We start from the raw sequence: 26,527 nt of genomic DNA, 5'->3' as shown, positions 1-26,527 counted from the left end.
GGCCCAGAGTGCAATGTGACCTGTGATTTGTTGCCGAGTTGAGGGAAGGGGGGGGCCTCAGCATGGCTCGCAGGGGGCCCCAACGTTTGTGTTACACCTCTGGTCTGTACCAATGATCTAACAGTGGGTATGTATGTGTTCTTTGAGCCTGGTTGTGGTTTGAGAGAGTGGTATTGGGGTGTCTTCCCTTTCCTCCTATGTTTTCCTTAGCATATCTAGGACATCCCTGGGTTCTCGCCCATAAAGTAATTCAAAAGGGGAAAAACCAATGGAGGCCTTGGGTGTTTTTCTGAGGTGAATAATACTGATGGAATTATTTGGTCCCAGTTTTTCCCATCTTGATCCACTAGCTTCCGTAGAATGGTTTTCAGCGTCTTGTTGAATCTCTCTACTACACCATCTGTTTGGGGATGATATACTGAAGTCCTTAGTGTACTGATGTGTAGTAACTCCTTAACCTCTCCCATAAGCTTACTCATTAAATTAGAGCCTTGATAGGTCAACATTTCTTTGGGGATTCTAACCCGGTAAAAGAAGGGCAGCAGGTGTTTTAAAATTTGCTGAGTGGTGTTGGAGGTAGAGGAAAAGCTTCAAGGTACTGTGTGGCAAAGTCTACAATTACTAACACATACTTGTTACCCAATTTTGAAGCTTCAAGGGGGCCTATGATGTCCATCCATATCCTTGAAAAAAGGACTTCAATAATGGTTAATGGATTCAATGGAGCTGGGGTTGGTATGTGTGCACTAGTTCTCTGGCAGATATCACATGCCTGAACAAAGTTCTTAATGTCTACATGGATGTCTGGACAATAGAATTTTGTGTTTATGTTTGCCTGCGTTTTCACCTGAACCAAATGTCGTCCTGTTAGTTGTGAGTGGGCTATTTCAAGAACCACTTGCGTGGAGCTTCTCGGAACAACCTACCGGGTTCTTGTCACACCTTCTGCTGTAGTGTCTTCCCTATATAGAAGCCCATATTTTAAGAAAAAATATGGTCCGCCTTTCTCTCGACCTTCAGGTTCAGGTAAGACTTGCACAAAGTCTTCGGACAACAAAGTCATCCCTCTGCGCAAAAGCTAAGTCAGGAATGATGCCAGGTTCCTGGCACTAGATTTAAGGGTTTTGGAGAACTAGGCCTGTCATCTGCTTCTCATAAACCCAAAACACCCTTCTCAGTCTGCCTTTTTTCCATCCCCTCCTTCAACCTAGGAAATACTGCCTTCTCAAGTATTCCTGGAGAGATTTTATCTCTGGTCTGTACTTGGAAGGCATCCAACAACCCCTTTTTGTCTCCTCTGAAATCTGGGTCAATAACTCCAGCGAGGACATCTAGCCCGAACTTCCAGGCAAGTCCTGACTTGGGTGCCAGTCGAATTTAAGTCCCAGGAGGTAGTATTAGGAGTAGATCGGTAAGTATCAGTTTCCTTTCCCTGGGAGGAATAGTTTCCTGCCTTCTACTACAGATATCGAATCCAATGGAGCCTTCTGTGGCTACCGTGGGGACTGATGTTCGGCCACTTAGCTTTTCATATTTCAAGGTCCCCCAACCTGTTTCGGTTGAGCGGACACCATATATGAGACAGGCATGGTATCAAGAGATGACACAGACAACAGAGTATCAATTCAAAAATGGAATCTTTATTAAGTATCAGGATGGGTGTAATGTCTAACTTGCCCTATAGCTATGGCGGGGATTGCCCTGCCTAAAGAAACTAAGGAAAGTCCATGAATCCAGATTAAGAGTTTGTCTGTATCAAACCCTATGCTTGCCCACACGTCTAATGCAGAAATATAGTGTAGGGTTATTCTAACTCAAATAGTGTTCAAAAGAAAGTCTGGAGCAATCTCTAACTCCCTTCACAAGTTCAGGATACAGTTCCAACAATTTTAGGTTTCAAATGTTGCTTCAGGACTTAGGGTTCCCTTGCCCCAAGCTTAAAGTACTGGTTCACAAAACAATGTTCCAAAAGAACTCCGGGTTCCCTTCCCCAAACTTCAAGCACTGGTTAAAAAAAAAAAAAAAAGCTCAACTCTTCAGTTTATCTGGTTTCAGGGTAGCTTTCACACTTCTCTTAGATTTGTTGGGGTTTCCTGTTCTAGGCGCAGTTCACAGGCCGCACAACCCACCCATTATAGGTCACGCAACCAGTTGCCCTTGTCCAGCCTTCTGCCACCCTGGCAATTTACAAAGACCCACAAGTTCACAGATTGATAATTTGTCTTCCTTGTTGCTACTTCTTTAGCTCCCTTTTCCAAAAAAGCTACTTTGGTGACTTATTTACAACCTTCACTTTTTAGCTGACTTTTGCCCATTCGGCATTTTGCTCACACTTCCCTTGCACCCCTCGGCTGCTCATCCACATCTTTCGTTCACTTATTCACTGTATTCCACTTTGTATTAATTTCCCAATGTTCTTGGTTAATCAGAGACTTTTCAACACTTACTGCTCCAACGTGACCCCTCTGATATAGTGATTCTACAAAAAACCCTTTCAAACATTTCATTCCTTTCAGTTCGTTCCTCTGCTTCAATCGGAAGCTTTCAAGGACGCGCCGATTGCATGTGACCACACTGATACAATGTAATTCAGTCTTTCTCCTACATGCACTGGGTTTCTCGCATTCCTTTGAAACTCATTGGTCTTAGCGTTCTTCTCCCTTTTCCGCGTTACAATGATCCCTGGGACTTGATGTCAGGGTTTCACCGAATGCCCTTCGGACACCCCTGAATTGAAACTTCCATTCAGGGGAACAAGCATTTCTTGGCCATGGCTCCCTTCTCCCGCCTTCTCTGGCTCCCTGGAGACACTGCTCCCTCACCACACAATGACACTCTGTTGGCCTGTGCAGTCCTAAAGCGTCTCAGCATCACATTCTCCTCTGGCTTCTCGCAGGTTGGGTTGGCCTTCCTGCTGCTCTCTCTTCCACTCATCTCGCCACCTTTTTTTAGACCTCATCAAGGATGTTCAGGTATGCTTCTGTTGGTGGTTTTGCATGCCTCGAATTAAGCTAATTACTGGGACATGCATGACCATCAGCTCTGTAGTGTTCAGGCTCACTCGTCTTCGTCCCAGTACTATAGTGGGGTTTCCAAAAGGAAGCGTGCCTTACTCTTAGATGTATTTTCCTCGTTTCAGTATTTGAAGAAAGAAAAGCAGGAAAGGACTGACAATATCCCATAAAGACTGAGGGTCTGATAAGTCACTGTTAGTAAAGGGGGGATATCATGTCTCGCCTTCAGGCACCTCTGTCCAATCCCCAAGGGCACTCCACCCAGGTGATCCTCCCTCGCTAGTCCACCCCCACAGTCGGGATCCAAAAGCTATGGCCTTTTCCTGGCCACCTGAACAGACTATCCCTGGGGAGTAGATGTGAGAGTACCTTCAGGTTTCTCACAAAACCAACTTGGACACGCATAACTGACTCGCCTGTCTTGTGTATTTGTGTATAGAGAATCAATTACGGCTGGGGAAATAGTGAAGCCAAGAATACAAAATTACTTGGATATTTGTCCCACAAATTGCTCATCGTCGACCATCCCATCTGCAGCACAGCAGCTCTTTGGACATTTTTTTGTCCACCTAGGTGCGCAGCACTGCTCTGCCCGATTCCTCTATTTGCCAGACATGATGTCGGGGCCAGTACATATTGAGGTGTTGCACGCCATGACATCAGGTCCACTATGTTTCCCTAGCACCTTGACTTCGAGGGACTGCAGAACCAAAGATGTTCCATCTATCCACCAAGTGGGCAGGTAGGGGAGAGATGATGAATCTTTGGGAGGAACATCCATTAGGATTCTTTCCTTGCACAGATTCCTAATCTATCATAGACTCCCAAAGCAATATGTAAATCTGGAGGAGAGAGGAAGCAAGAACACCACCTAAACCAGAATTCTCTGGAGGATTGCCCAACTAAAACGGGCATCCTGGCCCACAAGGGAATCCAAGCAGTAATGCTTAGCGAACGTGTGCAAGGACACCCACGTTGTCGCCTGGCAACTATCCAGGAATGGGACTGCCCTCTAACAGGGCAGATGTGGCAGCAACTCCCCTGGTAAAATGAGCCATGAAACATTCAGGCACATCCTTACAAGCCAGATCGTAGCATTCTGAGATGCAGAGAGTTATCCAACTGGACAGGGTCTGTTTGGTCGCAGCCCTGCTAGCACGAGCAGGAGTGTAACAAACGAAAGCTTGTCATCTTTCATAGCCTCTCTAGTACAAGAGTCTTAGAACTTAAGGGCCCATACCGGGTCCAGCTGATAGAATAATTCCTCCGCCTTGGCATGGTGAGGTGGAGGAAAAAATATAGGAAGACAGATCTTCTGAGAGAGATGGAAATCCAAGACCACTTTCGGCAGAAAGGAGGGTCTCACTCTCAACATCATCCTCTCTTTGGAAAAAACAAGTAGGGAGGAAAACCGACAACACCTGGAGCTCACACACCGTCTCTCGGAAGTGATGGCAACCATGAAAATCACCTTAAGAGTGAGCAATCTAATAGAAGAGGAAGGAAGGGGCTCAAAGGGAGCAACCATAAGAAACATCAAAACTATATCCAAATACCACACCCGAACCACAAAGGGGTGGGGAGGAAACTGGTTACATAAACCCTGCAAAAACTTCATAACAGTGGGGATTGTAAAAAATAAGCCCTGTTCCGGGGACCTCTTGAATACCGAAATAGCATCGAGGTAACACTTAACAGTGCCAATCTGCAGGCCCCCTTTGTCAAGAATAGCAGATAATCCAACACAGGGGCTAGAGGGCATGATAAAAGATCCAGGTCCTTCTCCCTGCACCAAATCAAGTAAGCATACATGGGTTTCGTAGCGGCCTTCCAAGCTGAAAGGAGCACATCGAGGAGATTGACCAACAAGGCCCACTCCTTGTATCTCAGCCTCTCAGTAGCCAACCCAAAAAATGACTTAGCAGTAATGTTCTTTCTATGGATTCTTCTCCCACAGATTCCTCATCTTGATAGATAGCTATTCAGCGTCAGCTGCTCAAATCTTTTTTTTCGACAGTGAGCTTTTTGCCACATGATGTCAACGACTCCTTCATATACAGCTGTGCCATTCCTCAACAACGGACGTTACATTGGACGCCATACACAGGGATGCTTTTTCCCCCTCTTGGCTCAGAGTGCAAGAGGAGACATGGTGTATTTGGGAAAAGCATAGTAAGAAACAACAACAGCAAACAACAAATGCTTGCTTACCTTTCTCTTCCATATTTAAACCTTTGAAACTAAACCAGAAGCAGCAGGACAGTCTTGTCAATCAACTGCTGTTGCCCCAAATGTAGCACTCTGCTTCTCATGTCAACATAGACAGAAACGTGACCGCAGAATGCAATTGAGACCATGAACTTCCAAGCAGGATAGGCTGTGAGGGCGGTAAGGAATCTGTAGGAGAAGACTCCATAGAAAGTGCTTTACTGGGAAGTAATTTCTCCTTCAATGGATTGCATTGTCCCACAGAATCCTCACCTGTATAGACTCTCAAATCAATATCAATGGTGGAGGAAGGGTGGAAGTCACACTTAGAAACTTTGGAGGACCGCCCTATTAAGCGCGCATTGGCCCCTCGGGCCAAGCCCAAGCTGTAATGATTGGCAAACGTGTGAATAGAAGACCACATTGATGCGCAACAAATGTCTCTAGCCAGCACTCCCCTCTGAAGAGCAGGGGAGGCTGTGACCCCTGTGGTAGAGCGGGCCCTAAGCCCTGCTCTAACCTCCTGACTTACGGTCTGGTAAGATTTGGAAATGCATAGCACTATCCAGCGAGAGATAGATTGCTTAGTATCTGCTCGCCCCAACCTGGATTGTGAAAACGCAATGAATAACTGGACATCCTTCCTGAAAGAGCCTGTTCAAGCCTGGTAAAAACTCAGTGCCCTCTTGGGATCCAATCTGTGGAGCCTGTCCTCGTCCTTTGAAGGATGGGGGGAAGGGTAAAATGCTGGAGGATCGATGCTCTGGCCCAGATGGAATTCTGACACCACCTTTGGTAAAAACTTCAGGTGCACTTTCAGGAATAGTCTCTCTTTAAAAAGCTTCAGGAAAGGGGCTTTACAAGTGAGCGCCTGCAATTCACGGACCCTTCTTGCAGACGTGATTGCCACCAATAAAAGCAGTCTTCAACTTGACAAGTCTGATGGAAGCTGAATGCAAAGGCTCAAATGGAGCCGCCATCAGGAAAGTGGGAGCCAAGTGCAAATCCCAAACCGGGGCCACAAAATGCAAAGGAGCGAACCAATTAACCAGGTAAAGAAAGAACCTTGTTCTGGCGTCCTTTTAAATAGAGAAAGAGCTGCCAGATATCCCTTCACCGTGCCCACTAGCAGGCCTGAGTTGGCTAAGGCCAACAAAAACTGCAACACCGAGAAGATGGGACACAACATGGGATCTACCCCCTTCGCCTTGCACCAAGTCACAAACTTTCTCCATCTGCACTCGTAAGGAGAACTAGAGGATGGTCTATGTGCAGCCAACAAAGCATGCAGGTCCCGATGAAGCACATTGCCCCCCTGACTCCAACAAGAGGTCCTGCCTCCGAGGAAGCCCGAGAGGTGGGAATGAAGCCAGTTCGAGGAGATCCGGTTACCATGTCTAGGGCAATCGGAATCAGATGCAACCTGAATCTCTGCAACCTCCTGAGAACCCAAGGGATGACCGCTAGCAGTGGGAAAGCATTCTGGAGGTTGAAGACCCACTCCACCTGAAACGTGTCTTCCAAATCCCCCCTCGGTGGAAATTCCATCTAACAGAACGGTTTGCATTTCATATTGTCCTTCATCGCAAACAGGCCCACTGCCGGTATTCCCCATCAGGTGAAGATCTCTGTAATGACCTCCGGGCATAGCACCCACACGTGAGTGTCTGAGCTTGGCCCGCTCAGTGTCCGCCAACCTATTCTCCACCCCTGACAGATGAGCTGCAGAGGCTAAGATGTTGTTCTCTGGCATCCAGAACCATAGCTGTATGGTCTCCCTGCACAGTGGCAGTGACCTCACGCCTCCCTGCTTGTAGAGGTAGGGCAGCAGTTAACATCAGGACGTTTGCCCTGCAAAGAAAGCGCAAAAGCTGTCAGCGCTAGTCTGACTGGTCGCAGCTGTTAGGGAGAGTTCTCAAAAATGTGCTAATTCCCTCCAATTTAGAGACCCCCAGCAACTTTGCTGGATTTTGAGGGCTTGATTTTTTTTAACCTGGAGAGAGTTGACCCTTTTTCCCACTCTCTCATGTATTTTAATGTGATTTTCTCCTCTACACTGTGTTTCTTTTGGTTATGGACTCTTACAAACTCCATAGGCATAATCTTTTACACTGTCACACAGCACCTTCTCTGGGATGAACTACTGTTTCCCAGAGCAGTAAAGTGAAATTGGCTTTACTTAGCATTGTAACTTGCTAGACCCAGCACACCCTATCTTGCAATAGAGTGCTGGGTGGGGGGGGGGGGGGGTTACTTAGAATCCCCTGTGTCTAGCAGCTCATGTAACATGTAAAAGATGGCTCTGTGCCATTTTGAAAAAGATGGCTCCTGCGGTTGCTTTACCAGAGGCTGCGAACAGCAGCGGTAAATGCAAACCATGGTAGTTCAAAACGAAATCACTGCTACCAGCCATTCAGTCAGAAAAGGGTAACATATTTAAACCTGGTTTGTCGAACAGAGAAAATCCCTAGAAGTACCTTTCCAGAAAAACATGGCGAAAAAAGAAGACCGGGGACCATTTGGTCGAAGATGGCTCTGCGCCATTTTGAAAAAGATGGCTCCAGCGGTTGCTTTACCGGAGGCTGCGAACAGCCGCGGTAAATGCAAACCATGGTAGTCCAAAACTAAACCACTGCCACCAGCCATTCAGTGAGGAAAGGGTAACATATAAATATAAATATGTTACCCTTTCCTCACTGAATAAGGAGGCAATGGGAACAGAGGTGCAAGGAGTAGGGAAGGAGACCTCAAACACATAAACTCTAAAATTCAAACTGGCAGAAGGCCTTAATGTAGGCTAAGACCAACCCCCTTTAGCTCACCTGACCCTATGAACTTTACTGAAACACAAAACAGCAGAACCCACACAGCCCAGATGCAACCAAAGTTCTTGAGCAAAATCCTGGGGCGGGGAGACCATCCTATAAAAAAAGCAGCCAGTTCTGTCTGGCACTGTGGGGCAATTGGAAAAGAGCTGGTGGGTCATGTTTAGAGGAGGTTGGAAAGTGAGAGGACTTTTGAGAGAGGAGGCGGAGGTGATAGATAGAGGCTGAACAGGAAGAGTGGTGGGGGGAAGATCATACCATAAGACAGAATGTTTGAGGTTGGATGGTAAGCCCTGAGGAGGCTGTAGGAGGAAATAACATCTGGAGCAAGACCTTGGGCAGGGGCGGGGGGAGAGGGTGGAAGGAGGAAAGTCACTGATTCTTAGAGTGTAGTGAAAGTGGGAGGATTATAGAGCCACAACAGTCTAGGGAGGATTCCGGATGAAAGCTAGGGAGGCGAAAGACCCACTCACCATGAGAAGGTGTGAGAAGGTCAGGTGAACCCTAAAGAGACAAACTGAGAGGTTTCAGTAGACTAGGTTACATTTAAGCAGAAGCAGGACATGCAAGAGTATGCAGCATCACCATAGGGAGCTTAAAACAGAGACCATCAAGATAAGGAGTATCCAGGGAACCAGGACGTGATAGAGAGGGGGTTTGGTGGGAATTGATCCCCTGACCCTATTCCATAGGTCTTGGAGGACACACCATTCATAGCAATATCCAATACCACCTCGAACCGCTGGATGATGCCAACAGATGGCTGGATGATACCTACAAACTATCAGGACAGGAGGAACAGAGGAAATTGTTTCGGGAAACCCAGAAACCTCCAACCTGAAGACAAAGACAAGGGCAAACTACTGCAGGGTTCGAAGTTGGCAGGAGCTGGAAGCTATTTAGCTCCTGCTTATAGCCTAGTTGGCTTGACACCGACAGCTATCAGGAGCTACGTTTGACTCCCGGGCAATTAGTGCCATACAAACATACCTCCCTGACATTCACCCTGTGGGATTGAGAATCTGTATAAAAGGAGCATTAGGACACAGAGGTGGCCTTTAAAGGATAATGCGTTATATACAATGGACAACTGGTTTTAGTGTGGAAGTTAGATATGTGACTAGTTAAGCACAAGCGCCTGGTTTTCCAGGGGTAGCTCATGCATACTGGGCGATGCCTGATGACCAGAAGCTGCTTTCAGCTCCTGCTCTTCAAATCCTTATTTTGATCCCTCTATTGGACAGTGCAGCTGGGCTAGGACCTGGCCAGACTTTGTAAGAATCTTTCTTTTGATCACAGCTTAACAAACCATATCCGTTGTGTCAGCTTTTTATTTTGCTCCCACACCTGCTATCTTGAGACAAAATGCTACAGTAAGTCACTCAGTCCATCTCCTGTACCTTAAGCATAACCAGGAATGCGCCATGCACATCTCCTTTCTTCTCCAATAAATAGGCAGAGGCTTCATGTAGCTTATATTTCTGAGTGATCTGTTGAGAGTAAATACAAAAAATAAAAAATAAAAATAAAAAAAAAGATCTCATTTCAGGGTGATCATCATTATTGAAACAAATAATATTATATTAGAACTGTAAACCACCATATTTGCGAATCCATATTGTTTGGCTAGTTTATGTAAAAGGAAAGATTACTTACTGTTAATGTCCTTTCTATGGGTTCTCTTCTCACAGATCCCTCATCTGGATAGATAATCTCCAATGCACCTGCTTTTGGAAAATTTGGGGTGCATTGTAGATCGACTGCAATTTCTTCTGCTCTGGTGCCCTTTGACAACCAATAGGCTGTTAGTGCTCATACATATAGTATGCACTACGCCCTCTTATCTCAGTTCCCCACCTTTTTTTTCTCCCATCTTCAGTAGCCAAGGGAATCTCTTCACATATTAAGAAACCATTTTTGGAAAAGGGTAAACTCTTCCCACCTTTTATTTTGAGGAACCAAGAAGTGGGGCAGACTAGGAGGATGATGGGGGTGCTGTGGGAGGTGAATCCATAGAAACAAACAGTAAGCCATGTTTCTTTCAAATGGATTGCATCCTCTCACAGATGGAGGCAGCATGAAATCATTAGACCAAGAAACTTTGCAAACAGGCCCTGCCAAACACGAATTTCCTTCCCCTCAACAAATCTAAACAGTAATGTTTTGCAAAAGTGTGAAGAAACACTAATGTGTGGCCTTGTAGATGTCCTCCAAAGGCATCCCTGTCTGTAGAGTAGTGGACACTGCCACCCCTTTAGTAGACCGAGCTCAGAGTCTCCCAGAGAGATCTGCGTCCCTAAATCTGCATAGCACACTGCTATGTACAAAATAAATCAGCATGAGAAGAGCAAATTACTTGCCTCTCGGTATGGCTCTTTCTGATGGATGTTCCTTCCACGGATTCCTACTCTTTGATATCCATCTTCCACCGCAGCTGCTCTTCGGAGACCTTTCCACCACCAGGGAGCGCAAAGAGGATCGGCGTCGTCTAGGCCCGATGCCCCTAACTGCTGGACATGACCACAGAAGCAAGGAAGTACTAGCTAACCACCAGGAGGATCATGAAGGGTGGGCAATGAGGAATCTGTGGGAGGAACATCCATCAGGAAGAACCTTAGAGAGGGAAGTAAATTGCTCTTCTAATGGACTCCTTCCTCCAATGGATGCCACATCTTTGAAAGACTCCCGAAGCAGTAAAATGACCAGGAGGAGGGAGGGTAGCAAGGACACCACATAAACCAGAACACTCTGAAGGACAGCTCTGTCAAAAGAAGCGTCTCAAACAGATCTAGAATGCAAGCAGTAATGCTTAGCAAACGTGTGTGAAGAAGCCCATTAAGCTGGTTGGCAACTATCCAGAACAGGGACTCCACGTTGCAGAGGCGAGGTGGCAGCCAACCCTCTTGTGGAGTGAGCCCTGAGAATTTCAAGGACGTCCTTGCCAGCAAGTTCTTTGTATTCCGAGATGCAGAGAATGATCCAGTGGGGCTGGGTTAGAGGGACAGCAAGTTTAATATGAAACTAGTGGACACTGATGCCCCCCTAAAAATCAGCCGTGCTAAGACAAAACCATTCGACCCTTGGTTAACACCCGAGCTCATCTCCAACAAACGCTCAATCAGAGCACTAAAGAAATGGTGGTGCAAAAACCGTAACCCTGGAGACCTCACCAACCTCAAATCTCTCTGCGCCAACCGTAGGATTCTTATTACAGAGGCCAAAGCTGCTTACTACTCCACCATCATTGCGGCAGCCTCTAACAGGAGCAAAGCCCTCTTTCAAGCAGCAAAGCATTGAACCAAACCCTTAGCCGATCCTGGGGAACCAGGAACTCAGGAAAAATGTGACAGAATCCACACATCTTTTTATTGAAAAAATAAACAAAATCCGAGAGACCATCGAATCAACCTCCCACAGCACAAGTGCCCTCTGCACCCTAACATACACTGACTCTCTGGGCCAAATTCTCTTCTCTCCCCCACATCCCCCAGCCGCCAAAGCTCCTAAAAACGATTGTCTCCCTCAAATTTACTTCTTACTCTGATGGTATCATCCTAGCCTCCATCAAACAATTGACGGACACGGCCAGGGCTTCAGATAAGATTTGGAGGTGGGAGTATTTTACTCCCTATTTTTAAACTTTGAGAGTAAATGTGATTTCAAGAAAGTAAAAATTACTTTTCTCCTTTGCAAGAGAGTAAAATGTATGTGACATCCAGCCGACATGTGCAAAAACTGAAAGGAAATCATCACCATGTGGCAGCTTTCTACATTGGGACAGAATACACCTTTCAAAACACAAAAACCTAGTCAAATACATAGTAAAGCAAACATGAATTGCATTGTGCGTTTTGAGGTTTGATAGCAGAATTGTCTTTTGATGTTCAATTAAAGTCCACATTTCCTTGAGCCATTACTACCTAATGGTAGGCCAATGTTATGATACAACAGCGTAGAGAGGCAAGGACTCCATGCTAAGTTCTGTACCTAATTTCATGGTCAAATGGTTATTTATATAGCACTTTTGACAAAGTGCTGTACAAAGAATACAAGTATCACCAAATCGAAGTTGGTACTCCTTTATCGATCTCGAAAGGATGAAAGGCTCAGTTGGCCTTGTCGGGATTCAAACTGGCAACCTACAGATCACACACAGATTACAGCAACGAGCGCTCAACCAGCTGAGCTCCCTTACTGGCTAACATCTTTCAGAGGTCAGTAAACTGAGTATCGACTGAGGTATAATAATCACAGTGCCTAGATGTTGGTTGAACCATGTATGAAGCGCTGCATATAAACACCTATCTGGATTATTACAGTGACAGGTTTTGGTGAGTTTCTATTTCAACTACAAATGTAACTTTCATTAGTTTGTTTTTGAACAGCGCTTGCACTTCCTGGAGAGACAGGTTTTGGATGTTTTAACTGTAGTCTTGAAGATTTGAGAGGATATAACACCTGTGATGGATGTAATGACAATCACTCGCCCTTGAGCAAAGACTCTGCTGCCACTGACCATTTATAGAAATGTACCCCATTGACTGCAAGATTGAATGGATGTAAACTAGACTTTACATACTCATAATTTTAAACACTGTTTTTATAATTAAGAATGTAAATTAAATTATAAGTGTAAAAATGATCTGCTTTCGCATGATTATGCACACAGCACAGGAAGTCTGAACAATACAATTGCGCAATACTGGTTTGCTTTCACTGGAAAATAACGCATCATTTGTTACAAAAGATGAATTGTCAATTGCAACTTAGTTTTCCATCTTATTAATTATACAATCTTAAATGCTAGGAAAATAAATATGCACAGTGCTTCCGTTTACTCCATGAGCATCTACACATAACACTAAAGAAGCTGAATGGAAAGAAACCATTCCTTTTATTAGTGTTTTCTTTTTATGAAAGGCTTCAGAGAAAGACATTCTGTTTCAGAGGCTTTTCTCCATGGCTTGCAATTACATCCATGTAGATAAAAATCAAAAGAAGCGTTGTGGTTTCTGTCAAGTAACCTGACCTTTGCACTGCCCTCTGCTCTAAACTTGTGCCTAAATGTACACAGGAAAATAATAAAACTGTCGTATTACCAGATTTACATGCGTAAAAAGGCCTAGTACAAACCTTATCTGGAAACCTGTGCACTGCACTCAGCGTACACCTCAACATCAATAATACCTTTCTCACAGGTCATTCCCAGATTGCCGCCCCACTCCCTCAAAGACTTGTCTCAGACAACCTCTTTTGAAAAAAACTGTAGATCCAGACTGCCTGACCAACTACCAGCCCTTTACAATCATCTTGTTTATTGGCAAAAAGTTGGAAAAAACTGTTGGTACACAACTATTTGCCAGACTCAAACAACTTCACCTCCTAATTGACTATCACTAGGGTTCCACCCCAAGTGTAGCATTGAGACGGCCATCATCCAGGTAGTGGATGATGCCCACCAATTCATGGATAAGGGTGACTCATCCTTTTTTTGTATTACACATTTTATTAATTTTAATAACTTAAAACAAGGAACAAGTTACTTACCTGTAACTCCTGTTCTCCGGCATGGATCTTGCATGGATTCAAATGCTCACGAATATTCCCCGTCATCAGGCTGGGAATCCTCTGTAAAAAAGAAAGCAGTTTTGCTTTAGACTGAAACCTGCTTGTCTCCTCTATAACCAATCACTATCCTATGGGTCATACTGCCACTAGCCAATGATGGTCCTACTCTTAAGCTTCACCCCATGTGGCCATTTTCAGATTTGCTAGAGCACGTAAAGTGGCACGAAGAGCCACAGAGGGGAAAGGAGGGAGGGTTTGCATGTGAATCCATGCAAGACCCATGCTGGAGAAGAGGAGTACAGGTAAGTAACATTTTCCTTCTCCAGCATGGATTCAAATGTTCATGAATACAATTACAGAGCAGTACACACAACCACGGGAGATGGCAAGGCTCAACAGCAGTAATACACTTACCCCTGGAACAGACTCACCTCAAGTAAACAGGTTGCATTGCACTGCTTGACCGACCCGGGACTCCTCCCTGGAATCCCTGTCGACGCAGTAGAATCTTGTGAAGGTGTGGGTGAACCTCCAGGTAGCCACTCTGCAGATGTCGAGCAGGGGAACACCAGAGAGAAATGCTGTTGTCGCTGCAATAGCTCTGGAAGAATGGGTTATCTGCCGGCCTGGATGAGGTCTGTTGGTAGACGATGACAGAGCATGATGCAGCCAGAGAGTCACTTGTATACAGGTCCAAAATTGACAAACAATTGAGAAGTCTTCTGAAAATCGTTTGTGTGTGCCACATAAAACTTCAAGGCAAGAGCAATGTCCAGAGAACGCAATGCCATTTCAGCAGGTGTAGAAGGGTTCAGAAAGAAAACTGGCAGAACCAAAGGCTCGTTGTGATGGAACTCTGAGGTAACCTTCGGCATAAAGGTGGGGTGGGTCTGCAGCCCCACTGTTATAGCATGAAAGGTGAAGTATGGCTGCTTGCAGGAAAGAGCCTGGATCTCCCCAACCTCCTGGCTGAGGTGATGGCCACTAGGAAAGCAGCCTTCCACGAGAAAAACTTCAGAGGGGCATGATGCATTGGTTCAAAGGGAGGCCCCATGAGCTTAGTCAAAACCACATTGAGCTCCCAAGCATAAACCGGAGCCTTCACTGGTGGAAAAGTCCTGAAGAGGCCTTTGAGGAACTCCTTGACAAACTTGTGCAATCACAGGGAGGGCCTACCAGGTGCCCGGGTGTACCTGGATATGGCAGCTAGATACACCTAGTTGGAGGTGTCTGCCAGGCCAGCCTTGGCCAGCGAAAGCAGGTACGTGAAGAGCTGCAGAGCCGTGATTCACAGAGGCGTAATCTTGTAACACACTGAAGTGTTTCCCATTTATGGCCATAACAAGATAAAGAAAGCTCTGGCTTTGGCCAGGATCTTCTTTGATTCCAACGGCAGGGAATAGTGCCTAGAATCTAGGGCTGTAGGAGCAAGGCCGTGAGGCTCAGCGACGCTGAGTCGTGGTGCAGTATTGTTCTGTTTTCTCTGGAGAGAAGATCAGGAAGTGGAGGCAGCCGGATGGACAGCACCACTGACAGACAGAGCAGGTGCGGGAACCAGACCTTCCGTGGCCAAGCCATGGCAACGGAAATCACACGTAGAAGGAGTGGTATCGGTGGGAGGGCGTACAGGGAGAGCCCGTCCCACGGGAATGAGAAAGCATCCCCCAGGCTGAGGATACCTGATGGCAAACCTCTGGCACTTAGAGTTGGCCACCGTCGCAAAGGTCTATCTGAGGTTCACCCCACTTGCGGAAGAGAAGGGAAACCTGCACCTGATGAAGTTCCCACTAGTGGAAGGACTGCAGCTACCTGCTGAGCAAGTCTGCGACGGTGTTCTTTGTGCCCGCCAGATGAAAAGGGACAAGGAACATGTCCTGAAGAATGGCCCAGCGCCACAGGAACTTGGCCTCCAGGGAGAGCATAGTGGAGCGCGTACCGCCCTGCTTAGGGATGTAAAACATGGAGGTGGTGTTGTACACGAAGATCCGTACCACCTTCCCCGCAGCTGAGGTAGGAACGATTTGAGGGCCCAGAAGACTGCCCGGAGCTCCAGGACATTTATGTGGAGATTTTTGGCTCCTGGGAACCAGAGGCCTCTGGCTTGCGACTGTCCGGTATGAACCCCTCCCCCACCCATCCAGGGAGGCATGCATGGTGACCGTGGCTTGGTACGACAGGGTTTGAAAGGGATCTCCTTGTGTGAGATGTGGGCACATTCACCACCACCATAGAGCTTGTCGGAACTCCTGGATGAGGACGATCTTGCCCGTCCAAGCGGCTGTGAACTGCAGCCACCTTGCGTCGAGAAACTCCTTGAGAGGCCTCATCTGGAGACTGCAAAAGGGATGGAGGTAGAGGTAGATGCAGGAGAACATTCTCCGAGGCGGTAGCCAGGCATCCGACCGTGTTGAGACTGGTGCCCAGGAACAGAGCAGAACAGAGCATTCTGCTATGGCTCCACGCAGGACTTCATATAATTGATGGAAAACATGAGCTCAGTCAGCAGGCGTACAGTCTCCGCTGTGTGCTGCTTCGCCAGTGTCTGAGAGCGGATGAGCCAGTCGTCCAAGTACCGATAAACGTGGATGCCCTTGAGGCACAGATGTGCCGCCACTGGGGCCAAGTACTTTGTGAACATCCTTGGCTCTGATTTCAGCCCAAAGGGCAGGGCTTTGAGCTGGTAGTGCTGTCACTGGACCACAAAACAGAGGAACTTCTGATGTTTCAAGTAAATGGGAAGGTGGAGGTAGGCGTCCTCCAGGTCCAACATCGCCAGAAAGTCCCCTTCCTCCAGCTGGTAGTGCACATGCTGCAACGTGACCATCCTGAACTTCTGGGACTTTAAAAACTTGTTCAGGCGCCTTAAATCCAGGATTGGCCGTCACCCCCCTGACTTCTTCCATGCTAGAAAGTATCTGGAGTACATTCTGGATGCCCTGCAGTCACAGAGGGATGGATTCTATCACTCCTTTTCTTAACATGGCTTGAACATCCTGCAGCAGTTGAACCATGTGCAGTTCTTGATGCGCTACCAGAGGAATGCAAGAGCACACGTGTTGAAATTCTAAGGCGTGTCCTTACTGAAGAACATCCAGCACCCATTTGTCTGTGATGATAGCTTTCCACTGTTCGACAAAGTTCGATAGTCGGCCTGCCACTCAGGTGCAAAAGAGGAAGCTAGGATCCACGGCCGGTTCAAGTGTGGGCATCTGCTTCCTGGTCTGTGGGCACCAACGACACTGGCCTCTGCTGCCGTAGGTCTGGTAGTGGCCCCTGTAGGCTTCCTAGGTGGTTGAGCGGGTGGGCTGGCGATAGGAGTTAGCTTGGAGGGCCTTTCCTCTTGAGGAAAGAAAGGATGACAATCTCCTCTGCTGCAGGGACACTAGAGAGCATGCTGTCTTCATATCAGTCTTGATAGCCTGAAGCTGCCTTCCTTAACCAGATGTACCCATCAAAACACATGTCCACCACCTGGACGTCTGCCCAGAAGTTAGTGGCCTTCAGCCACCCATGGCACCACAGGGCCACCCCATTGCCCATCTGGCAGAATCCGGAGTCTGCTATGCCCAGTGCCACTGTGATGGCGTGGACAGAGGCCAACTCGCCCTTCTGGAATAGGGCCAGGACCTCAGCCTTCTTGTCGCTCAGCAGGAAATCCAATATTGGTCTGAGTTTATACCAGGGCTCCCTGTCGACAGGATGGCGAGAGCATCTGACGGTGGAAGCCACACTGTTATTTATGCGCTTGCCCATGCATCCAGCTTCTTGCTTTCCTGGTCCTGGGGCACCATCGAAGGCGAAGGATTTGACAAGCGCTTCCTGGCGGCGGCCGACACCAATGAGTGCAGTGACTGCTGCAACCCGGTATTTCTTCTCCAGCCGGTCTCTCTTGGATGAGTGTTACTGTGCGTCTTAATAAAGGGCCAATCCTCCCAGATGCGGTTTCTTCTTTCTTTCTTCTTCTGCTACGGCACAAGACTGAAAATCTTTGACGGCCACAAGAATATGGCGCGGAAAGAGCCAACCTCATCCAGGGGCGAAGCGTTGGTGGGCTCGGCGGTACCCAGAGACTCACCGTCAGACGGGACATAATCATCAAACTCGTCTGTATGAGTTCACCTGATATCCGTGGCCGTACTAGTGTCACCACTGTAAGGAAAACATGGTATCAAACAGTAAGACAGGCACAAGTGATCACAGTTCAAGTGTGTTTATTGAACTTCAACTGGGTTTGAAAAACACCTATCTAATCCTATATCTAAAGATGGGAGCAAGCTACGACCATCAAATAATAATAACGCAGTCCTAGTGGTGTCTTGTCAAAATAAAAGGGCCTATACTAATAAACCTATTGCCAATCCGTACTTCTAAATGCAAATAGTGTGGGAAACAATGTTATGCAAAAGAAAAAAGTGTTCAAGAAATGATATGTCAGGATATTCAAGCTGTTGGCTTCCATTCCCCACGTTTTCAGCATGGGACAAGGCAGCACACTCAAGCTTAGCACAGTCTCTGGACTTTTCCAGCACAAGGGTGCAATTCAAAACTTCAACATCATGGCCTTCTGTACCAAAGTCTCTTTGCCATTCAAAGTCTCTTTTTCAGAGGGCCTGATGCAACACAACAAACATCAAAGTTCTTTTCTTCTTAGGATTTCACAGGTACAAATTCTCAGATGATTTTCTGCTCACCCGGGCCCCCCTCTGCCGGGCTAAGACCCACTTTAATGCAAAAACCTTCTCTGGTGAATTTCTTTTCACCCCGGGTGCCCATCAGCTGGGCTCAGACCAACTTTATCTAGTTTGCCACAAACTTTCTTTACCGTATCAACATCGAAGACTTTCGATTGTGTTCAGGATTTTGCTTGACCCGTCGCAGGACCACTTCAATTCACAATTCTCTACAACTCCTTCATTTTTCAGCAGATACCTTACAGAGACCTTCGATTGAGCACACACACTGTGCCGGACCACTCTGTCAAAGGTATTGTATCTTGGTTTCAAAGTTCAATCACTCATCCGCAGATCAAACTTACTTGCGTCTTTTATCACGCGTATTTCAAACAATGTTCATATGCAAGCGTTCGCCATGTAATGTTGCCGCTTGAAACCTTGCCTTCAACACAGACAGGTCTTGTATCGTTCTCCCCAACTCGCTGGCTGTGTTGATTTCACTGATGCTGCTTTGTTCTTGGAGCCAAGGACAGTACCACAGTGACTGGTGATTCTCCCTGCCTTGATTATTTTATTTATTTATTGTTTGCTTGTTAGGTGCTTATAGAGCAAATAAAATACAGTTTCAAAGCGCCTACAGGGCAAGGGGAGGGATCAAGGGATTGAAATACATTACAAAACACAATATTTTATTTTGTATGTATTTATGTGTATAGTTCAAAGAACTTTCACATAATAACATTACAATACAAGTTACAATAAATGAAACATCAAATATCTAGATCCAATAAATACACTCATTACATTCATTAAATACATTCATCCTTAGTTATTTCAAAGACCATTTAATTTATTTTCCATGTCATATAAACTTGCATACATATATTATTACTAATAATCATTCTTTAAAAGTTCCTCTTTCCTTATTGGAGGGCTTATCAAGCTTCCCCGTGGCCGTCACTGACTTCCAGACCTGATATAGAGTGATGTGTATGGATTTGTTCCCCGTATTAAGACAGTATGTCCAAAAACGGTCACTTTTTATCTTGTCATATTTTTCTACATATGGCCCAAGTAGATTCATGTATACAGGGCCAAATTCTTTGCATTCATTCACAACATGACGGGCTGTATCGGGCATGCTTGGAACAAGACATAAGCAGCAATTTCTAGATTCTCTGATCAAGACTTTGGGTCCCAACATACTTAATGCAGGTAGTTTGTTGATTCGCAGGAGAAATAGAAATGTGCAGAGTGCCGGGCTGGGGCACAGATTCAGGTAGCCCTGCGGTACCCCAAAAGTGTGCACTAAAAGGGGCATCACCTCCCTAAAGCTTTTCAGTGAGCACAAGTGGTTGTAGTTGGAGCACCAATCCCACCTCTAGAGCTTTACAACAAACATATTTTTCTGGCTATTGTTGTTCTCTTCCCAATTTGGCTTCCATTCTATCAATTTGAATACCTCATTTGACAAAGTTGCGAAGCTTATTTTACATTACCCGCTTTTTTCCTTACCAAGGAGGCATAAAAGTCGGCAGACGGGAGATAATTTAGCTTTTAAGTATAGAAGGCATCTTCTATTTAGCGCTTGGGCCACCAGGGATATCAGGCTCAACTCTAGCCTTTATTTTGATGGGTACACTAGGGCCACCCACAGAACATTCCTCCAAAACTTTCCGTCGGGTGCCTTCAGCCATGATAGGTCTTTCATATTTAATGCCTCTAACCCATATAGGATAGAGGCACAAAACCTCTGCCTGTACATGGTCAATATGTCATGTAGAGAAAATCCTGAGATCTCCTTTATGCACTTTGCAATTACCATTGTCAGGGCGACGGCTTTGCGTTTCTTCTCAGCGATGATTGCCGCTTAATCGCAATCAGGCATTATATCTAATCCTAGATACTTACACTGTTTCACCCTTTCAATGTGAAAACCTTCCACCATTAATTTTGGTCCGGCCATATTTTTAAAAGCAAAGTACATTGATTTATTTTTTCCCGGGCTATTCTCATTCGCATATTTATACAGAGTGATTAGAGAGCGTTTTAATCCCACGTAGGTGTGGTCACACAGGATAAGGTCATCTGCGTATAGCAGACATTTCATTTGGGTACCAGCAATGCTAGGTGGATAATGAACAACCCGACCCAGATGTTCAGGCAGGTCTGCTAGGTGTAGGTTGAACAGCAGTGGGGGCCAAGGCACAGCCTTGTTTAACCCCTCTTTCAGTATGTATGGGTCGAGTAAGTGACCCCCCCGCTATCCAAACTGACCTGTACTGCCGTCTCGTCGTGCAAATTACGTACTGTGTATAGTAGATCTGCCGGACAGTCATAAGCCTCTAGTTTTTGCCACAATCCATTTCGGTCAACTGTGTCGAATGCCGACCGGAAATCGATTATGGCCATATGTAGATAAGGGTTACCCTTAATCTTAGCATCCCTGGTTAGTTTATCAATAATCCAGTGGCAGTGTGCAGTGCCCGAGCCTGTCCTGAAACTCATCTGGAAATCGTCAAGTATCTGGGCTGATTTTGCCCATTTGGCTAGCCCATCAAGCAGTATAGAAGCAAATATCTTCCCAGTTACATCTAACATTGCGAGTAATCTAAAATGTTTAGGAGATGTTCTTGCTCCTTTTTTATAGATTGGAACAAGGAGGGAATTTTTCCAGGATCTATGAACTCTGCCCTCTTCACAAACTATGTTAAAGAGGGCAAACAGCACTCTAGACCAGTAAACTGGGAATCTTCAAGACTGCATTTGCTAGGCCATTTGGGCCCAGAGCCCTGGAGTCTTTGAGTTTACAGATTTTTCTTTCAAGGTTCTATAGGTCAAATTTGAATTCAAAACTTCTCTTAATAAGGGCAGGAGTTATGCCTGCGGCCTTTGGAGCAGCAGATGCTTCCCCTATGAATTCAGACCAAGCTTGTTCTCCAATACAACTAGTAATTAGTGAGGCTTAGGGCAGTTAAACTTAGTCAATAGGCTCCACATCTTTTTTTGCATCTTTCGTAATTACTGCTTTCAATAGATATTGCCACTGAGCATTTCTGTGTGACGATTTCCAGTACTTCATCCATTGTCTATATCTATTTTTTGCTAGGCAACACGCTTGGTAACTGGACAGGACACCTAGATCAGCCTTTTTAATCCTTCTAATCTCTAGCCTCATATCTTTTAGCATCCTGAATTGCCTCATCGTAATATGTCCTCCTGCCCGGTTTATTCAATGCCACATAAATGCCTTTGTGGGGCATCAGCCCGGACATGGTTTCTTTGATCCATGCTTCAATGGAATCAGCCAAAAGACCTAATTTGTTCTCCGTTTGATCCACAATTTGGGATGATATAAATTTAAGGGCACTCTCAAGGTTCTTCTTGGTCCATCTGATTCTATTTCCACCATTGTCAATATCAAAATCGCCGACTCTGCAGTCTGCCACGTCTTCAGGGCGCACGAAGGTGAGAGTAACTATAGCGTGGTCGCTGAAGCTATTCTCTTCCACTATCAGTTTCATAATTTGTGGAATGATTTCATCATTACAAAATAAGTAATCTATCACAGTTGGAGAGCATCCTCTTTTCCAAGTAGGTTTCCCCGGCCTGTTCCCACGTACTCGCCCATTTAACATAACACAATCCCAACCAGTAAGTGTATCCAGCCAAAGGATCCCTTTCCTCGTCCTAGATTCATTCACCATTTTTGGCAAGCTGCTTACAAACTATGTTTCATTCAATTGCTTATTGCAGAAGCATCTAGCGTTGAAGGCCCACCCCAATGATAACATTTTCTGGAGTTTTTCCAGTGTTCTGAATAAGCCAGCTGAGGATGCCCATCATGTTATCTTGAAGTGTGTTTGGGTTTGGGCATTTCCACTCACTCTTAAACCCAGCACCAGTTTTTCACATAGATGGTCAACACCCGATTTTGTGGTGTTTGTAACCTGTAGTGGCGTGGGGATTGTGTCAATCTCGTATCCCAGAGCCAGAAACCTTTTTTTGTGGCTTTTAATCGAGTTTGCAGTTTCGGCAGTGGTACAATGGATCTACTAGTTTGTTGCTCAATGTTTTTAATAGGTTCGAAAAATTCAAAGTCTTTTGTATCTAATATTCTGAGAGGCAGGATCTTATGTGTCAGTAGCAATAATTCCGATCTTTTAATGTGTAAGCGGGAGTTCCTCTTGCTCTGATGTTGCCGCATTATGGAGAAAATAGGGTCTTTTCTAGATAGGTCAATTTCCTTCATTGTTGCAATTTCTGAAGGTACAGGTACCTTAGCGCCTGTACCTTCAGAAATTGGCTTGCAGAAAAAGGCTTTCTGGGGCCTGGGCCCAAAATTCCTTCAGCTCTCCCTCCGTAAATACCTTCCCTCCTGAGCTGTTCCCTCCTCAACCTCTAACTCCCTCAGGGTCAGTCGTGTTTCTAAGAAACATGCCGAGGTAGATCTCTGTCTTCGGCTGGGGCCTCCCTCTGGAACAGCATCCTTGCCACCCTGAAACTTGAGGAGAACCAGCTCCGGTTCCGGAAGCACATCAAGACCTTCCCCTTTGCTTCAGCCTTCTCTTCTCCTCTCCTCTCCTCTCCCCTGCTGATCTGTTCCGTCTCGGCATTGTGCTACTGGTCACCCTCTGACTTTCGGGCCCAGGTACCTGCTCACCCTGCCACCCACCTGCACTACCTCCTGGCAAACTCTTGCATTGTGGTCTGTATCTGTAACCCTACAGTCCCAACCACCACCTGTTTTCTGCACTCATCTGGCATACCCTGTCTGTTGCCTTATACCTAGCACTTGCCACTGCACTACCACTGTTTGTTGCTCTTATTATTTATTTTTATTTATTTGTATTACTCTACTCAGCACTATTCCACCCCCCCCCCTCCTATGCACTTCTCTTTTTCCTCTCCCATGCACTTGCGCGTTCTCAATGTCACTGGGCCTAGTAAGATTGTTGTTTTTGGTTCTCCCTTGTTCCCCTCCCTTGCCTTGTCGTGCTCTGAAACACTTGTTTTGTTATCGCCCCCATTTCAGGCCCATTTTTCTTCTTTTCATTCTTATTTTTCCCTACCCTTTGAGATTGTTCTGCATCAGCTGTTTGCAGTTCTGGTCCGGAATGGGTCTGAAATTCAGTTGCCTCCAACTGTATTTTCTTCCGATGTTTCCTTTGTTTGCGCTGCTTCCTGGTTAAATAAATTGTTGAAGTGTTACTTTCTTGATCGATATTTCCGATACATTGAAGACTTGTATCCTCTGTAGGTCCGGAAGTACAGCATCTAGTTCTTGAGATTGATACTCATTGTTAGAATGTATAGCTTCAATCAACGCATCAAGCTCCTTATCTAGGTCCTTGCTTGTTATTTTAGCAGGGATGACTTTAGCGACTTCTGGCAAACTGGATCACTGCCATTTGAGCTTGTATTTGGTTGGGAGGGGTTGCCATGTCCTGTCCAGGGCTAGAGATACTTGTGTCTTCCTCTGTGAGCAACATGTTTGGGTCAATTGACAATCTTTGGGTAGGTTTGGACGACCATTTTAAAGTAGGCGCCACTTCCAGTAAGTCTGCCGTCTCCGTTTCAGGTGTGGGAGTTATTTCTTTGACTGAGTTATTGACATCTGGCAGTTTATCCGTTCCCAAGGAATCATGCAAAGAGTAACATAAAGCAAGCAGCGAGTTATTGTTGTCGAATGCTGCAAAGGAGGAATCTGTTATGTTACTTCTATTTTTGGGCAGAGAAAGAGAAACCGGGCGTAGTGTAATTGGACCCCTCAGGCTGTGGGGCCGTTGTAGGTATTACCACTGGTTCAACCTGAAAGAAGGATTTAATGGTATCAGCAGGTTTCTCTGTTCCCCTGCCGTGTCTGCGAGGTGAGCGGGTAACCTGGGAACTTGTTTTACTTGCTTTTGTTCTGGTGGCCGTAGCCGCCGCATCCTTCTTATATGTGCATTCTTCCTTAGGTTGTAATTACTTACCCTAGAGCGTAATTTGCCTGGCATATTTCCATAGTCCCTAGTAGCACAGAGGTTGAGCTAGTAGACTCACTAAGGAGGATCAAGCCTGTAGTGGTCGTTAAATAAGGCAGATACCACAGGGCAATCTTTTAGCAAGTCAACAAAAGTATTTTTTAAAAGTTGTTTGTCAGAATGAAAAAGGAAGAAAGTAAACAGTGAGGGAAGGGATATGGGAGGGAGCCAAGGGCAACTCGCTCCACTTTCAACCCTTAACCCCTACCAAACACAAAACACTTGTCCCTCACACTTCACGCGTGTAGGTAGATATAAAGGATAGGTCCACCTCCTTTGTCAAAGGACCAGCAAGCAGCGTTTAGCAGCAGCGTTGTATGGCAATTCGAAGCCGTGGGCATTCACTCTTCAGCAGGTACACCAACAAAGTGAAGGGGAGCACTGTTAGGGAGAATTCTCTGTATAGGCTAATTTCCCAAACCTAGTGAGTCCCCCAGCAGCTTTGCTGGATTTGTGGGGTTTATTTTTTTTCTCCTGCTAAAAGTGAGACTCTTTTTCTCCCGCTCTTATGCATGATTTGAGATATCCTTTGACTTTGAAATGTGTTTTATGGGCTATGGGGTCTTTTACTCCATAGGGCCTCATGTGTTTTTGGAAGGTGGGTTACACAGCACCCTCAGTGCAGTAACCCAGGGGTGTCATAGTGACCCCCAAACATAGACTCCATACCCTGGGACTGACTACTGTCTCCCAGGGCATGTAAAGTCACCATTGCTTTACTAGTCCCAAATTATGAACAGAAACCAGTACAAACCATCATATTGTGGACATACTGACTGGGGCAATTCGATTGCCCCATGGTCTGTTGGTCGAGGGGGCACGTGTCCGTCCCCCCTGATCGAGTTTTGGCTGGTGGCAGTGGATACTACTTTTTATATTCGACCGCGAATATTTTCCTATGGGATTTTCCCATTGTGCCTCGAACATACCGCCGGTTTATTTAATTAATATTAATTCACCGGTTGGGATTTTTTGACCATGACCAAAATGGCATGTGTGTTCGCTTCTGTGACTCCAACCCAAGTCGAGCCCTTTGTTCCACTTTTGGCGGGCTTCTCCACAGAAGCCCTCCAAAGTGGTGCCACTCTCTCTGGGTACCACAGGGTGTGTAGGAGGAGGTTTAGGCACCCTGGACTGAGTTGCCTTGGCAACTCAAGTCGCACTCTTGTGTGATTGGCCCAAGTGGTGAGCCGCACGGCTCACAACTTAGCATGTTTGATTGACAGCTAGGCTGAATGAATGGGGGTTTGCTGCATAAAAGCAGGGCCTAAGAATCCGAAGAGGAGACAGAGGAGATCTTCAATCCGGAGAGTCTTCTTCCTTTGACTGGTGGGGATAACCAGTTTGCCCGTCTTTTCGCCTTCCTGGATCATCTCGTGGCCGCCTTGCCTGTGCCAAGCACTCCGGCAACCGGGATGCCACAGTTTTTCCACTACCGCGAATAAAAGGGTAGTACCTTTTCACTGGAGAACTCCGTGGCTGGTTTCTTCCCTGGCAGTGCAACGACCTTCAGCTTTCCTCCACGTCGAGACCATCTCTTCCTCTGGACGACGCCGTGACTTGCACCCACTGCCAGGAAGAACTGCCCCCGCTGGAGGATCCTCTCCACTTTGAAGGTACTGTGTCCGCCTGGCCTCCCTCGCAACATTCTGTGTGGGGTAAGTCTTAAAGCCTCCACTTACTACTTGGGTTGGCCCTAGGCTGGCTAACTGAACTTTTCTACACTGAACTAATTCTTTCTGAACTCCCTGCAAGACTTTTAAACTTTGGTGATCTTGGGCACAGTGGTGTTCTGCTCTCTCCAAGAGGGAGCCTGTCCTCTGAACTTTTGCTCACAAGTAGACTTTGTCTTTTCTGCCTTGCTGGGTGCTTCTAAAGTATTGTGTTGTGTGCTATTCCTAATTTCTACCTTTTCCATCCCTTTTTCTTAAACTTATTGGAGTGCCATCTTTAGTTAAGCGCTCACCTCTGTCTGGAAATAAGTGGTGTTAACTAAGACTTGTCTAATATGGAATAAGGGATGTATATATAATAATAGTGACTGTGTATTTGAACTTGCTTATAGTAATAGTGCTGGAGTGTTCTCAGTGTGTCTTTAAATAAATAATTATATACCAAAGCTCTAGTCAGTGTTTGCTTGTGCTACTGTATTTTGGGTACCTATATCTTGTATGCTCTATATACTGCCTAACTCATTTTGAGAGAAGTCTTAC

At 45.9% G+C, this 26,527-nt stretch overlaps 1 protein-coding gene across 3 annotated transcripts in view; it reads right to left on the bottom strand.

The window, feature by feature from the left end:
- VPS8 (VPS8 subunit of CORVET complex) overlaps nt 1-26,527 on the bottom strand; it is a 2,529,257-nt gene that overhangs the window by 545,226 nt on the left and 1,957,504 nt on the right. For all 3 annotated transcript variants that reach the window (XM_069615741.1, XM_069615740.1, XM_069615739.1), the window contains exon 36: nt 9,448-9,537. In XM_069615741.1, the coding sequence (XP_069471842.1) occupies nt 9,448-9,537 (90 nt within the window). The remainder of the gene's footprint in view (nt 1-9,447; nt 9,538-26,527) is intronic.

This window comes from Ambystoma mexicanum, chromosome 9 (genome assembly GCF_040938575.1).
Source record: "Ambystoma mexicanum isolate Mex_15411 chromosome 9, UKY_AmexF1_1, whole genome shotgun sequence".
NCBI classification, from domain to species: domain Eukaryota; kingdom Metazoa; phylum Chordata; class Amphibia; order Caudata; family Ambystomatidae; genus Ambystoma; species Ambystoma mexicanum.
Note: the sequence above shows the minus strand (reverse complement) of the source record. Positions and strands in the feature narration are given on the sequence as shown.